This window comes from Vigna umbellata, chromosome 10, assembly GCF_029865625.1.
Source record: "Vigna umbellata cultivar VRB3 chromosome 10, Vumbellata_1.0, whole genome shotgun sequence".
NCBI lineage: Eukaryota > Viridiplantae > Streptophyta > Magnoliopsida > Fabales > Fabaceae > Vigna > Vigna umbellata.
This window is the reverse complement of record NC_142174.1, coordinates 24,629,664-24,646,721: the sequence shown is the minus strand read 5'-3', so window position 1 is coordinate 24,646,721 and position 17,058 is coordinate 24,629,664. Positions and strand designations below refer to the sequence as shown.

General features: G+C 40.1%; 1 protein-coding gene across 1 annotated transcript; it reads right to left on the bottom strand.

Moving 5' to 3' along the window:
- Positions 1-257: 257 nt before the first annotated feature.
- On the bottom strand, positions 258-12,656 carry LOC148192218 (uncharacterized). The gene is made up of 6 exons (XM_088100053.1): positions 11,312-12,656; positions 10,836-11,095; positions 10,680-10,761; positions 10,023-10,570; positions 1,484-1,880; positions 258-793 (listed from the first exon to the last, which is right to left on the bottom strand). The coding sequence occupies exons 1-6, from the start codon at positions 12,654-12,656 to the stop codon at positions 258-260; spliced, it is 3,168 nt and encodes a 1,055-aa protein (XP_087956179.1).
- Between the last annotated feature and the right edge of the window lie 4,402 nt (positions 12,657-17,058).

The following is a 17,058-nucleotide window of genomic DNA, read 5'->3' as shown; positions in this document are numbered from 1 at the left end:
CTGCCGCTGAGCGGTGACTTCGGCTTCTCCTTTTGCACTTTTTGTTGTCTTTTCTGATTTCATCTCTCTCCTTCTTCACTTCTTTCACCAAATTCACCTTAAAACCTGCACAAAAACACTGAAATCAAGCATAAACCTGTCCGGCTCTCTTATTTCCAAAAATATAAAGAAAAGCATGATTTCAAGCTAGTTTCTAAGTGTAAAGGTTGCTTTTAGTGTCAATTTTAATCATGAAAATAACAGTTTTTCAACTGTTATCAGTCCTTCATGGCGCTCTCTACTTCCCACGTTGAATCGCCAGTCTTCTCGTCCCACACCATTTTAACTAGACGAACGTCTTTACCTTTGTATAACTTGGTACGGCTACCATCTACTCGAACCGGTTGTAACCCCAGCGTTCGGTCGTGACGTAGTGGAACGTCTTCCAACTCCAATACATGAGAAGGATTGGCTATGTACTTCCGGAGTTGGGAAACGTGGAAGACTGGATGGATGTTCGACAGTTGAGGCGGCAATGCAAGCTCGTACGCTACTGGTCCAATCTTCCTCAGGATTTGATACGGTCCAATGAATCTGGGAGATAGCTTCTTTGGACGAACGGCTCGGCCTACTCCAGTGATCGGATTAAGTCTTAAAAAGACATGGTCTCCTGCAGCGAACTCCAAAGGCCTTCTTCGTCTATCAGCATAGGACTTCTGCCGGCTCAGGGACGTCTTCAATCTCTCTTGGATTAGCTTTACTTTCTCAGTTGTTTGCTGTATGAGCTCAGGTCCGGTCAGTACGTGTTCCCCTTCTTGAAACCAACAAAGTGGCGTTCGGCATTTTCTCCCATAAAGAGCTTCAAACGGCGCCATACCAATGCTAGACTGGAAGCTGTTGTTGTACGTGAACTCCACTAGCGGCAAGATTTCATCCCAAGCGCCTAAGTGATCTAGGACGCACGTCCTCAATAAGTCCTCGAGCGTCTGGATGGTTCGCTCAGATTGGCCGTCCGTCTAGGGATGATAGGCTGAACTCATCTGCAGTTTGCTTCCCAATTCGCCTTGTAACGATTGCCAAAACCGAGATGTGAATCTCGTGTCTCGGTCGGAAATGATGCTTGAAGGCACTCCATGCAGACGAACGATCTCCTTAATATACAACTTAGCTAAATTTGTCATTGACATCTTCAAGTTAACGGCCAGGAAGTGGGCGTTCTTCGTTAATCTATCCACGATCACCCAAATCGAATCATGATTTCTGACCGTACGTGGTAGATGGGTCACGAAATCCATGGATATGCTATCCCAATTCCATTCAGGAATTTCCAATTGCTGCAGTAGGCCGCCAGGTCGTTGGTGTTCCGCCTTTGCTCGTTGACAGGTTAAGCATGACGCTACAAAACGAGCGACATCGTTCTTCATTCCGTGCCACCAAAATGATTTCCGGAGGTCTTGATACATCTTAGTCATGCCAGGGTGCATGCTAAGACGACTATGATGACCTTCCTCCAGAATAATTCTTTTCAGTTCGCCATCGTTGGGAACGCACGTCCGACCCATGTATCGTAATAGGCCGTCTGTTCCAGTGTTGAAATGTTGGGCCTGATCAGTACCGAGCGCGCTTAAAATCTTTGCCAAGTCATCGTCCTCGCGTTGCTTCATCATGATACGGTCAAACACGTTGCTGGATATTCTAAGGTTACAACACTTAATACTGTTCGGCTCCAACTCAAATTGTAACCTTAGATCTCTAAAGCTTTCCACCAGGCTGAGTTCCTTTACCATCATAACCGAGACGTGAACTGCTTTCCTGCTTAGGGCGTCCGCCACTACGTTAGCCTTTCCCGGATGATAAAGCAGCTCAAAGTCATAGTCTTTCAAGAACTCCAGCCAACGTCTCTGCCTCATGTTCAACTCCTTTTGATCAAATAAGTATTTGAGGCTCTTGTGATCACTAAAGACTTGGAACGTAGACCCGTACAAGTAATGCCTCCAAATCTTCAGTGCAAAGACGACCGCTGCCAATTCCAGGTCATGCGTTGGGTAATTTCTCTCATGAATCTTCAGTTGACGAGACGCGTACGCTACCGCTCGCTTCTCTTGCATAAGCACACAACCCAACCCTTGGTGAGAAGCGTCGCAGTATACTTGATAACAGTTGAAAAACTGTTATTTTCATGCTTAAAAGTGATACTAAAAGCAACCTTTAGACTTAGAAACTAGCTTGAAATCATGCATTTTGTTTATATTTTCAGAAATAAGAGAGCTGGACAGGTTTATGCTTGATTTGAGTGTTTTTGTGCAGGTTTTGAGGTGAATTTGGTGAAAGAAGTGAAGAATGAGAGAGAGGACATTAGAAAAGACAAGAAAGAGTGCAAAAAGGAGAAGTCGAAGGCACCGCTCAGCGGCAAACTACCGCTGAGCGGCACTCAAGAGGTGGCGTTGGAACCGCTGAGGGGCAAATGGCCGCTGAGGGGAAGAAAGAAGACGCGTAACCACCGCTGAGCGGTAAATGGCGCTGAGCGGCACTTTTTGGGCTTGGACTTTTATAATCTTTTGTAACTCTAGATTAGTATTTAAGGGCTTGCACGTCCTTTAGTTAGTATCTTTGGCAGAAACGAGGCAAACACTCTCTCTTTCACCCCTTTGAAGGAGGATCTTGGATGCTCAGGCTACCTCTTCACCTTTATTGGGTTTATTCTTTCATACTTTCATTGTTATTCATCTAGGTTCACCATGAATATGGTGAACTAAACCTTGTATGTTTGTTGGGGAATCAATGTAATCTCTTGAAGCTCTCATATATGGATTTGTTGAATACATCTTTGAATTAAGACATATGCTTTCTTTTCATCATTAGTTAGGGTTTTTCCTCTTTGCTCAATGCTTGCATTGTTTAACTCATTCTAATGCATGATTATTGGTTTTGTTGATACGGACACGTACAGGGAAATCTAGATCCGGGGAATTTCTCCCAATATTTTACTGACAACATTATATTGGTTGCCTTAAGCTCCTGCACTCATGAACTAATCATTAGGAATGCTAGGAATTGTATGAACTATTTGATTAGGGAGAAGCCATCTAGAATGGTACATTAGAGAGTGGCATTAACAATGATGATTTGAAAGAGGAATTCCTAAAATATATGAGAGTGGATGAGATGAAATTGACCCCCAACAACATATTCATTCATTTAATCCATTGAAAGTGTTTATCTTATGTCTTTGCCATTGATCAATTCATGCATACATGTTTATTTTCGTCTTGCATATTAAAATTTCAATCATTGTTTTCTTAAGTCTTAGCTAATCAAGAAATCACATAACTAAACTAGGCCGTGAGTCCTTTGGGAAGAACGATACTTGGTCTTACCAAGTTTTATTACTTGAACGATTCGGTCATACTTGCCGATTGTGAAACAAGTTTGTGACATCATATTTTGGTGCTTACAAATTTGTCCATCAAGTTTTTGGCGCCGTTGCCGGGGATTCATGGTTTAACTGGTTAATTTGTGTGATTATTGATTACCTTTGACTTATTTTTTTTATTTATTTTATTTTAAATTTCGAATTTTTATTTTATTTTATTTTTCTGTTTATATTTTTCAGTTTGTATTTTATTTGATTTTATTTTATTTTTCTGTTTTCTGTTTTTCTGTTTTCTGTTTTTTATTTTTAGGTTAGATTTTATTAGATTTGATTTTTATCTTTTAGGTTAGATTTTATTTTTATCTTTTTAGATTAGATTTTATTTTGTTTTCGAATTTTTATTTATTTTTTTTTTTTTTATTTTATTTTTCTGTTTTCTGTTTTTCTGTTTTCTGTTTTTTAGGTTAGATTTTATTAGATTTTATTTTTATCTTTTAGGTTAGATTTTATTTTTATCTTTTTAGATTAGATTTTATTTTATTCTTATTCTATCTTTTAGGTTAGGTTAGATTTTATTTTATTTTATCTTTTAGATTAGATTTTATTTTTTTTAGATTAGGTTTTATTATATTTTATTTGATTCTATCTTCTAAATCTTTTATCTTCTTATATCTTTTCAATCTTTATTTTCTTCTATATCTTTTTGTGCTAACAAATCTTTTCTAGGGTTTTGTTTTCTTGTGCATGCAGAAGGCAATTCGAACTAGAAGTAAGAAAACAACAGAACCACTACTTGAAGGACTAGACGAGAGTAGAAGGAGGAGAAGAATCAGAACGTCCAGAGAACTTTTCCCTTCTCCTGAAACTCTCCTACAATCATCACCACAAGGTTCTGTTCACAGCACAGGGAGTATGGAGAACAATAATAATGCTAGAAGAACTCTTGCAGATTACACTAATCTTGCTGGACCTCAGCACTTCAATAGCATAGCTCGGCCTAGAGTCAATGCAGCCAACATGGAGGTCAAACCAGCATTAATTCAACTGGTAAAGAGTAATCAATTTAATGGGTTATCACATGAAAGCCCATATGAGCACCTTACAACATTTAATGAGATCTGTAACACGGTCAAGATCAATGGGGTGCCAGACGAAGCTATCAAACTTAGCTTGTTTCCTTTCTCATTGGGGGGCAATGCTAAGCTTTGGTTGAACTCTTTTCCAGAAGAAAGTTTCACGGAGTGGGAAGCAGTGGTTACAAAGTTTCTAAGCAAATACTTCCCACAATCTAAAGTGACTAAAGGAAAGCAAGAGATATCTTCATTCAAGCAGGGCATGGAGGAATCACTGGGACATGCATGGGACAGGTATAAAAGCTTGTTACGTAAAACTCCCACGCATGGCTTTGAAGATCAAGAAGTAGTCCTAACTTTCCTTGGAGGGCTTGGTTCACAAACCAAGATGATGTTGGATGCCTCAGCTGGAGGCAATATCAAATGGAAGACTCCAGAGGAAGCAACTGAAATTATTGAAAATATGGCTACAAGTGATAATGAGCTTCACAATGAAAGAGGCGCCCCTATGCAACAGAAAGGGGTTCTTCAATTACAAACCCATGATGCTCTGCTAGCACAGAATAAGATTCTAACTCAACAGCTGGAAACTCTGACCAAAACTCTTGCTTCACTACCTAAAGAGTTAAAATCTGCTGCACAGGTACAAACCCAGTTGTGCGAACTATGTGGAGGTGATCACATCAATGGCCAGTGTGTTTTTCCAGTAGAGGCCTTGGAGGATGTTAACTTCATGGCTAATCAGTTTCCATACCGTCAAGGGAATTATAATCAGGGTTGGAAACCACATCCAAGCATTGGCCAAGGACAAACTGGGCAGGCTAATCAGTTTAATAAGCAGCAGCAGCAACCAACTTTGTGGCAACAATTATCTATGCTTAATGACAGATCAACAAAGTTGGAAGAAACTCTTCAGCAATTCATCCAAAAAACTGAATCTTCTCAAAAGAGCACTGAAGCTGCTATAAAGAATCTGGAGATTCAGATGGGTCAGATCACCAAGCAATTGGAAGAAAGACCCAACAGAAACTTTGGGGCTAATACTGAGGTTAACCCCAGAGAAGAGTGCAAAGTGGTCAAGAGTGTAAATGAAGAGATCATTGAGTTGGAAGAAGATGAAACAGAAGAGAGAAGAGAAGAAGAAAGAAAGGACACTTTTCCTTTTCTAACAAATCAGGAGAAACCAATGAATTTCACAGATTTATTCAAAATGGTTGATAATGAAGCTCCTTGGGAACAAATTCTACAGAAAATAGCAGTTTACACCAAATCAGATGAAGGAACCTCTACAAAAAGAAGACATAGAGAGGATGAGGAAGAAAAGTGTATAACTGTTAAGAAAGAATCATTCCCACCAAAAGCAGCAGATCCAGGCAGTTTTTCTATCCCTTGCATTATAGGGAAGAAAAAGGTAAAGAAAGCTCTCCTTGATTTAGGCTCAAGTGTTAACTTGATGCCTTATTCTCTATTGGAGCAAATTGGCCATGTTGAAATAAAACCTGTAAAGGTTAATCTTGTAATGGCTGATGGATCTTCAAAGGAGCCATGTGGGATTGCAGAAGACATTGTAGTTTGTGTTGGCAAACTTCAGTTCTTGGCAGACTTTGTGGTGATGAAGATGGAAACTGAGAGAATACCTTTCATACTTGGAAGGCCGTTTATGAAAACGGCTAGGGCTATCATTGATGTGAATGAAGGTATAGTGGTTCTCCAAGACAGAGAGGAGAAAGTGGTGGTGGATGTGTTCAAAGACGAGATACAAGCAAAGGAGGAAGAAGCCAGTTATAAAGCTGCATTTCGAGATGCACCCATAACTAGAGGTAAAAATAAAAATCTTAAAGTTTCTGATAACCATTGTTTGTATTTTCAGGCACCCAAGGTAGAAGAGATTGGAAAAGGAGAAGAAGTTCCTAGAGACTGGAAAAAATTAAGACTCCAACTTGGCACACCTGTAAGACTCAAGAACAAGTTGTGGGTTATTAAAGGCTTTAAAGAGAAGGAGATGATAGAGATAGAGTCTCCATATTCTAGAGAATCTAAGACAGTCCAAAGGAAGCAGTTGAAAGGTTGGTGGAAGGACTACGTCAACTATAAAGAAGATGGAACGTGAGCTTTAACAGGGTCAAGCTAGTGACGTTAAAGAAGCGCTTGCTGGGAGGCAACCCAGTGGATTTACAAACTTTTGATTTGGTTTTGTAATTTATAATTTGTGAATATTATTCTGTAATTATTTTTGTTGGATTTAGCATCTACTGAAGGATGCTAGGTGGTTAAGTATCTACTGAAGGATACTAAGTTTGTAACACCTACTGATGGGTGTTGGTGAGAAGATTTTGCACCTACTGATGGGTGCTGGTAAGTTTGAAACACCTACTGATGGGTGTTGGTGGATTTTGGGTCAGGCTCGTGACGTTAAACAAGCGCTACCTGGGAGGCAACCCAGTTGATTGATTGTTTTCTGTTTGTCTATTTTAGTTAGGGTTTGCATAAGCATTTTTAACATTGAATTGCAGGGAACCTATGAGGGGTATGCTAGGAAGGCACGTAGGTCAAGAAAAGAAGGAGAAGGGCACATCATGAAAGTGCCGCTGAGCGGCATTTACCGCTGAGCGGTACTAACGCAGATGGGCTTAAGTTCCCCTTAGCGGAACCCGAGCCCATTGGGGTATTTTTAAACCCTAAGCTGCGCGTTTTTACACTCTTTCAAGTTCTTCTCTGCATAAACACTTCCACACCTCTTCTCTTAGGTTTTCCACATCTTTTCACTCTTCCATCTTAAGAAGATTTCTCTTCCACTCACTTGCTCACTAGTTTTCCATCTAAGTTTGGGGTTGGGAGAGAGCATCATTGAAGGGGCTGATTTCTTCATTGTGGTTTACTAATGCTTAACAATGTATCTTTTGGTTTTGTGAATTATGTTTGATGCAGGGATGGCCTCCTCATCGGGCAAAAAGAATCAAGACTATAAGATCCAAGAAGAAGGAAGATACAGAGGACAGCTCAGATTGATGAGGAGCTGAGATAGCATTTACTGATGAATGCTATTATATGCTTATGCTTTTGTGGTTTAAGTTTTCTGAACTTAGTTATTTTTTTGTTTTAGATTAGGGTTTGATGTACTCTATTGAACACCTGGTTTGTTATGATGGTTTGCTATTAACTGTGATTATGTGATAAGTAATGCTTGATGATGCTTATTGATTGATTGATGTTGAGATGATGTGCACATTAAAATGCTTATACAGGTGATTCACAAGCTTTGTGAACAAATGCATAATATCATGATTGTGATTGTGAAATTAAGCAGGATGAGCATGTCAAATGTGAATGAGCTTATATGTGAGGTTTTGAGCTCCAGAGTTGTTATTGTTGAATGCTATTACTTTGAAAGCATGAATAACTTTGCCCAGGTTTTCTATGATTGAATCAATTGCTTGTTTTGCATCATATGATCAAAGGCCGTGTTGTTGAAACCCTTTTTATTGGCCAAATTCATAAAGTTAGCCTTCTAAAAGAGAACACGTTGTGTTCTATCCTTTGAACCCTTAGCCTTAAACATACACTGAACACCCTTGATTGAAAATCTTTACCTTGAGTTAAGTAGAAGATCTTGTGTGGTATTGTTAAATGTTCAAGTTTGGGGTTATTGGGGAAACATGAAAAAGGAAAAAGCATTGAGCTAAGAACTAAAAAGTAAGAATATGCAAAGAAAAGAAAAGAAAAAGAAGCAAAGCTCAATGCAAATACAAAAGCAAAGGCAAAAGAAAGTTGGGAATGAATAAGAAGATTGTGTTGTTATGACTCTCTTAACTCAAGGATTTTGTGATCCAGAAAAACCAATTTTCTTGTTAGTCCAGCCACATTATAAGCCATTGAAAAGTCCTTGTGATGATGCATGCTTGTGAATGTTTTTGATTGTGGTAAAATGAAAGGCAAAGTTGATTCATGTGACATTGTGATAGTGGAGTGAATGAGTGAAACACTTTACCTCTTATACACTTGTGTGTTGAGTGAAACACTTTACCTAGTGAGGAAATATTCCATAAGCACATGAACATCCATGCTTAATTGATTGATCATTCATGAAAAATAGCATTTGTTGGAATTTAAATGACTTTGTGAACACTAAAGCATGTGCACATCTTGATTGAACTCTTGGTCTTAAGTTTGAGTGAAGTTATTACTTATCTTGAAAAGAGAATTTTTGAATGAGTGAACCATCATATGAATTGGTTGGAGATGGAGTTACATTTTGTTTGCTTGAGGACAAGCAAAGTTCTAAGTTTGGGGTTGTGATAACAGTTGAAAAACTGTTATTTTCATGCTTAAAAGTGATACTAAAAGCAACCTTTAGACTTAGAAACTAGCTTGAAATCATGCATTTTGTTTATATTTTCAGAAATAAGAGAGCTGGACAGGTTTATGCTTGATTTGAGTGTTTTTGTGCAGGTTTTGAGGTGAATTTGGTGAAAGAAGTGAAGAATGAGAGAGAGGACATTAGAAAAGACAAGAAAGAGTGCAAAAAGGAGAAGTCGAAGGCACCGCTCAGCGGCAAACTACCGCTGAGCGGCACTCAAGAGGTGGCGTTGGAACCGCTGAGGGGCAAATGGCCGCTGAGGGGAAGAAAGAAGACGCGTAACCACCGCTGAGCGGTAAATGGCGCTGAGCGGCACTTTTTGGGCTTGGACTTTTATAATCTTTTGTAACTCTAGATTAGTATTTAAGGGCTTGCACGTCCTTTAGTTAGTATCTTTGGCAGAAACGAGGCAAACACTCTCTCTTTCACCCCTTTGAAGGAGGATCTTGGATGCTCAGGCTACCTCTTCACCTTTATTGGGTTTATTCTTTCATACTTTCATTGTTATTCATCTAGGTTCACCATGAATATGGTGAACTAAACCTTGTATGTTTGTTGGGGAATCAATGTAATCTCTTGAAGCTCTCATATATGGATTTGTTGAATACATCTTTGAATTAAGACATATGCTTTCTTTTCATCATTAGTTAGGGTTTTTCCTCTTTGCTCAATGCTTGCATTGTTTAACTCATTCTAATGCATGATTATTGGTTTTGTTGATACGGACACGTACAGGGAAATCTAGATCCGGGGAATTTCTCCCAATATTTTACTGACAACATTATATTGGTTGCCTTAAGCTCCTGCACTCATGAACTAATCATTAGGAATGCTAGGAATTGTATGAACTATTTGATTAGGGAGAAGCCATCTAGAATGGTACATTAGAGAGTGGCATTAACAATGATGATTTGAAAGAGGAATTCCTAAAATATATGAGAGTGGATGAGATGAAATTGACCCCCAACAACATATTCATTCATTTAATCCATTGAAAGTGTTTATCTTATGTCTTTGCCATTGATCAATTCATGCATACATGTTTATTTTCGTCTTGCATATTAAAATTTCAATCATTGTTTTCTTAAGTCTTAGCTAATCAAGAAATCACATAACTAAACTAGGCCGTGAGTCCTTTGGGAAGAACGATACTTGGTCTTACCAAGTTTTATTACTTGAACGATTCGGTCATACTTGCCGATTGTGAAACAAGTTTGTGACATCATATTTTGGTGCTTACAAATTTGTCCATCAATACTTCAAAGGGCTTGGACGTGTTAGGAATGATCAACACTGGAGCGCTCGTCAATTTATGCTTCAGCTCTTGAAAACGTTCCTCACACATATCAGTCCAGGCGAACGGCTGGTCTTTCCTGGTCAACTGAGTTAGAGGAGCTACTATCTTAGCAAATCCTTCAATAAAACGCCTATAGTAGCCCGCGAGTCCCACAAAGCTACGCACCTCAGTAACCGAACGCGGACTCTTCCAATCCAACACCGCTCGTACCTTAGCTGGATTTACTGAAATACCTCCAGCCGACACCACATGTCCCAGAAACTGTACCTCCTTCATCCAGAATTCACACTTGGACAGCTTTGCATATAACTCCTTGTCTCTCAACACGGTCAGTACTGCCCTCAAGTGTTCTTCATGTTCGGCTTGCGTCTTGGAGTAGATGAGAATATCATCTATGAAGACGACTACAAATTTGTCCAGATACGGCCTGAATATCCTATTCATATAATCCATGAAGATTGCTGGTGCGTTCGTCACACGGAACGGCATCACTACATACTCGTAGTGTCCGTAACGAGATCTGAAAGCAGTCTTCTGGATGTCGTCCTCCTTCACTCTGATTTGATGATATCCAGACCGCAAGTCAATCTTAGAAAATACCGTTGCCCCATGTAGCTGGTCCAGCAAATCGTCTATGCTTGGCAACGGGTACTTGTTCTTGATGGTCAGCTTGTTCAATTGTCTGTAATCAATGCATAACCGAGAGCTGCCATCTTTCTTCTTCACTAAGAGCACAGGCGCTCCCCATGGAGATACGCTCGGCCTGATAAATTGCTTATCCATCAGCTCTTCAATCTGTTTCTTAAGTTCAACCAACTCTGCAGGCGCCATACGGTATGGTTGAACTGAGATAGGTGCTGTTGTCGTCACCAAATCAATGGTGAATTCAACTTCACGAGCAGGAGGTAGTCCAGGTATTTCTTCCGGAAAAACGTCCGGAAATTCGTCCACAACCGTTCGTTCTTCACTGCCAACACCGGACGTTCGTTCTTGCTTCAAACCTCCGAACTCCTGGTCTTCATGCGTCATGATTAGAAAACAGCTCGCACCTTCCATTATGTCCTCCTTTAACTGACCGAGCGTTACAAATAATTCTTCTTCTTCTTCATCCGGAAACACCAACTCCTTCTTCCCACAATCTATGAGAATGTGATTGGTAGCCAACCAATCCATTCCTAAAATCACCTCCAACCCTTGAAGAGGTAGGCAGATGAGGTTTACTTTATACTTACGCCCTTCTACTTCTATAGGACATTGGACGCACATAGTGGACGTTCTAACCTCTCCAGCCGCTGGGGTTGACACCACCAGATCGAACTGCATTTCACTCACCTCTAACACGCAGCAAGATGTACCATACACAAAGCATGTACTAATGATGAGTGTACCTGAGCTAGCTGCCTCCGCCCCAGTTATGGCGTACACACGTCCCACTGCTTGGGCTCGTCCTCCCCTCGGCTGATTCCTTCCCGCATTCGGTGGCCTCATCACTGCTCGTCCACCCATGTTGCACTCGTTCTCCAAGTGCCCATTCCGTCCACATCGGTTGCAGTGTTTTCCTCCCACCAGTTGAGGACAGGACGAGCGGTAGTGTGGTCCTCCACACCGGAAACACGTAACGTTTCCTTGTCCAGATTGTGCAACAGGAACCAGCGCTTGCGACCCACTTGTATTTGATGGTTGATTCGGACGAGCGTATGGAGTTTTCCTCTGACTAACATTTCCCCTGGAGACGATCGGTCCCCTAACCACTTGTTGTTGCTTCTTATGTTGCTCCGCCTCCGCCATATTCTTCTCCAATACCTTGGCCCTCTCTACCATAGCAGGGAACGTTCGGATACACAAGCTGGAAATTAATACTTTCAGATCACTACGCAGACCGTTCTCAAACTTCCTGCACTGCCACTCCTCACTGGTGGCCATCGTATTGAAACGAACCAAGTGTTTGAACTTGTTCGTATACTCAGAAACGGACATTCCCCCTTGGACGAGCTGCAGAAATTCAACCTCCTTGGCAAAGCGGACGCTATCAGGAAAATATTCTTCATAAAACTTGCTTCTGAATACCTCCCAAGTGATCGGAATTTGAACGTCCGCCAGAATAGCTCTCGCGCTCGCCCACCAGTGGCTCGCTTCTCCAGTCAGTAAATACTCAGTGTACGCCAACCTGTTTTCATCTGGACATCTCTTGGCGTTGAAAATCCTTTCCATGTCCCTTAGCCATTGGTCTGCCTCGTCAGGGAGGCCCTTACCATTGAATTTAGCAGGATGATGCTGGAGGAAACTCTCCAAACTCCACTCAGCAGCAGGTTGGGAAGCGTTGGAAGAGGACGCCCCCGGAGTGTGCCTGGTTGCTGCCAGAATTTCCATCAGCTGTCTTTGAGTCGTTTCAGAGTTGGCATGAGAGGCCTCCAAACTCTGCATGGCGCTCTGATTCTGCTGCATCAGAGTGGCGTTCTGCTCCATTAAAGTGGTGTTTTGTTGATGCAGTCTTTCAACCACTGTTTCCAACAATCTAGTGTTGTTGGACGTATCAGACTCGTTCAGTTGCGGAGGAGGAGGGAGTCTAGGCGCCATTAGTTCTCTGGACCAGAGAAAAACGAGCGTTAGAAATGTTTAAGAGTAAAAAAAAACAATAACTCACCAAACATATAATAAGCACACAGCAAAAACACAGTGCACTCATAACCTACAGTGTCCTTTTAATAGAACAAAACTGCTCTGATACCACTAATGTAACATCCCAAAATACAGTAATTACCATAATCAGAATTAATTACATTAAAACAGTAAAACAGTGCAGTCTTTACAATAATGGATCAAGGTTCAAAAGCCGAACGGCTTGGTTACAAAAATAACGAACGAAAAACATGAACAGGGATAAACTGGGAGGAACGGTTTTACAAAATATTTAACCGAACGTCAAAACTGAAATTAACATCTACAACCCTAATCTAAACTAGCGCTCTAGGGCTCGGCCTTGACTTCCACCTCGACAAGATTTTCTTCTTCAATGACGTCCTCCAGAGTGGCCTCGCCTTCTGCTCACATCCACACGGATGATCATTGCAAGACAGGACGAACGTACATAGACAGTTTGACAACACAAGGAAAAACGAAAGGGTAAGCTTAAGTACTTTAATTTATACATCAAACATACAATAAACATTTCATTTCACACAAGCACAGAGTTTAACATATAACATCATCCAAATTCTATATGTATATATATATATATAAGACGACCGTCCGGACTGTATGAATCTGTGTAGTTACAAGCGTCCTTGCACCCGAGTGATGTAGTAACTGGGATACACCAAACAGCTGCCACTCGAGGTTAGTCCGTTCTTACGTCGCCCATGTTAACTGATGGACTAAGGACCTCCTGCCGTTCCCACACATGAACTATCCTCTTCTACGTGAAGATGAGTATCACGGAACATCAGGATGGACAACGAGTCTTAACTTATCCACAGTCATACTTTACCAAATTTAATATTGAATATATGTAAGAGTCGTTCCTCCCTGGAACGCTCGTCCAAAATCCATAATCATAGAATCACTCAATATAGTGTTCACACTGTAATTTCTTATAATTTATCATCATTCTCATCTTTAGATTTAAGAGCATAAAAAGACGAACGTTCAGTCCTTTAAAGAATTAGGACGAACGTCCAAATAAGGTACTGGATGGACGAACATGACTATCTGTTTGGTCAGTTAAATGAAATGACTCGATTGAAGGTATACTGGTACTTAGAAAAATTTCATAATAAAGATCTTGGACCAGATTTAATGAAAGAAGGATAGTCAATAATACTTAGAATTTTCTTTGTAAAGTTTTGTATATGGTAGAGCGATGCCAGTATTTGAACGAACGTAAGAAAATGAATATTTTAATACTTGAACGAACGCTATTTTATCAAATGGTTATTCAACATTACGAGCGCTTGGTATGAGACCGAGCACCGCTTATGACGAACGCTGAGTATAAGACCGGGCGCTATTTAGGACGAACGCTTGGTATAAGACCGAGCGTTACTGATTTTAAAGTTTAAAGTATTTATATACAACTGAGCTGAACCGAACGCTCAGACAGTAATTCAAATGAGGACGCTCGTTCTCGATCAGAATTCTTTCCGAATGAAAGAATTCCACTCTAAGTCAATTTCAGGAAAACCGTACGGTGTAAGACCATACGATGACGAACGTAATTTATCATGGGAAGAATTATCATATCCAGATTTTTCAGCTATCTTAACTCAACATTTCTCTTGTGATTCATACTTTGTAAATTCATATCCATTATTAATTCTCATACTATACAAATTTCATCATATTAATAAATCAAACTATACTATAGTCATACACCTTTCATACGTATCAAAATCAACATGCATTTAAACCAACAGAAAACATATTTAATATCATTGATCGTTCATCGCAGCTCAATCAGCATACTTTTCATGCATCCAATTTATATCATACAACATGCACGTATAAATTAAATTACTAAGCTTCCCTTACCTGGATAGCAGTGTACTCCCCAAAAAGACAAGGTTTAGTTCGTCCTCTAACAGAGTTCTACCCTCAGGTTTCGCTCAACAGCTTCCACTTAATCTAAAACACCAGAAATCAGAAGCAACTCAGACCTATAACCCATGCATGCAACCAAACTAGGGTTCGCATGAAACCAAATGGACGAACGGTTAGCGACTAGAACTTACCAGTTCCAATCCCAATTCTGTTCGGTCCAGAATGACGTTCACGTCTCCAGGAACGTTTCTACGGTTCTTAAACGTGATCGGAGAAGAAGGTGATGAGTTACAGTAGAGAGAAGGTGAAGATTTCTAGAGAGAAGGTAGAGAAAATGAAATGTTGAGTTTCGTGAGGAAGAAGGTGAATGCAGAGAGTGAGAAGAAATGTTTTCAGAAAAATCATTTTTCTTCCCAACGTCAAACGGACGTGCACTCTCATGCGGACACCTGTTTTCCACTGCAGATTCAGAATGTTCTAACGTGACAAATGGCAGGCGTGCAACAGAGAATATGAGTGCGTTTTAATGAGACTGAGGGTGTGGCACGGTGCATTTAAGGAAGCAGCCAGGTGATTCAGCAGTGCATTAATAACAGATTAGACATGATAATTATGGTTTAATTTTCCGAGGTCTCACATATGTCGTCCTAACCGATCGGTAGTATATGAGCCCAAAGTAAGGTAGAGACTCTCCTGTACCTTTACCGTTCGATCGGAAATGAGTCTATAGTAACATAAGCCCCTAAGCCCTACCAAAATTTTCGATATTGCATTGGGTTTGTCAAGTTATACCGATCGACACAGGATTTTACCCGATTTCTGCTATCATGATGATTCATACAATAGAATGCGTTCCTTACCGATGATAACGGTCGAAAATACCGTTATTTATGATGTAATTTTGATACTAAATGCACCCTTTTTGACTTAGAAACTTGCTTTAACTCATGTTTTTGCATTAGTTTTGTGTATAAGAGAGTTAAGGTTATACTTGATGATTTTATCACTAAATTCCCTTGATTTTGTAGGCTATTGGAATGATTTGAAAGAAGAGTTAAAGTACCAAATAGTTGGAATGCAGAAAAGTCAACCAAAATGCAGAAAAGTGAACAAGTGTGCATAAAAGTCAATCAGAGTAGAAAAAAGTCAACGAGAATGCAGAAAAGTAAACCAGAGTGCCAGTTTTCTTCCTACACCACGCCCAGGCGCCTCTCTGTGGGCGTTGAGCGCCAGTTTTGACTCGTACGATGACCGAGCGCCCTTTCAGGGGTGTTCAACTCTAGTTTCGTGGGCTTGGACCTGTTTTCTGTTATTTTTATGTTCTATTTAAGGACTTGGACGTCCTAGGGATTGTATCTTTTGATGGCTTGAGCACAGAAACACACTTTTCACCCCTTGGGGGTAGATTTTGGGGGATGTGGCAGCTATCCTCTTCCTTGAGGGTAGATTTGGGGATGTGATTGCTCTCCTCTTCTCTTTTTAGGATTTTTCTATCTCTTTAATTCTTTCATTGTTCATCTAGTTTCTCCATGATGATGGGGAACTAAACCTTGTTTGTTATTGGGGAAAAGATGTAACCTCTTGAACTCTCATGTATTTTGAATTGATTCTTAATTATTTATGCTTCTTTCATTAATTGTTAGAGTAATTCTTCTTTGTGTAATGCTTGCTCTGTTCAACTCATTCAGTAGCATGACGTATGATTTGCATGATTATCGGAAGGTATCTTACAATTCATGATCCGGAGAATTATTCCCAAAAGTAGTATTGCTCAGGAATGAGGGTATGAGTTCTGGTTGTCTTAAGCTTCTATTATTCAGAATTAGTTATTAGGAATGCTAGGAATTGTATGAACTAATAGTTAAGGATAAGCTTTCTTCGTTGAGGAATCAGGTTTTAAGTATTTTAGAGAGTGATATTGACATTAATGAAGAAGTAGAATTCGTATATACATGAGAGTAAACTTAGTGAAATCTCAACCCCAAAAACATATTCATCTCATATTATCAACTTCATCCATCCATTCTAGTGTTTAGCCTCAATTGATCAAATTGCATTCATGTTTATTTTTATTGCATTTGCATTCAAAAACCCCAAAAATTGTTCTTCTTAAGTCTTAATTGGTTAAGCAATTACATAACTGTTTAGTGTCGTGAGTCCTTTGGGATACGATACTTGGTCATACCATTTTATATTACTTGATACGATTCAGTACACTTGTCGGAGTCTTAACAACCGACTGAGCGGTTTTTTCACTAGGAGTTCCCTGGAAGCGTTCCCTAGGTCACAAATGCTAAGGTGAGATCCACGAAAGCATCGCTCACCAAACGATGGATCTAGGAGTCCAAACATTTCCTAGATCGAAGAAGCTCGGGTGAGCACTACAGATACGTTCCTCACCGTTCAGTTTAGATCTTAAGAGTTCACTAGGAGCGTGCCCTAA

What these genes read in the sequence shown, in the direction of transcription:
- LOC148192218 (XM_088100053.1), bottom strand. Translation starts at nt 12,656, where the DNA reads ATGGCGCCTAGACTCCCTCCTCCTCCGCAACTGAACGAGTCTGATACG. An exon ending in AGCAATTTATCAGGCCGAGC is followed by an intron (nt 10,762 to 10,835) that starts GTATCTCCATGG and finishes CATTGATTACAG; the next exon opens with ACAATTGAACAAGCTGACCA. An exon ending in ACCAGCTACATGGGGCAACG is followed by an intron (nt 10,571 to 10,679) that starts GTATTTTCTAAG and finishes ACGAGTATGTAG; the next exon opens with TGATGCCGTTCCGTGTGACG.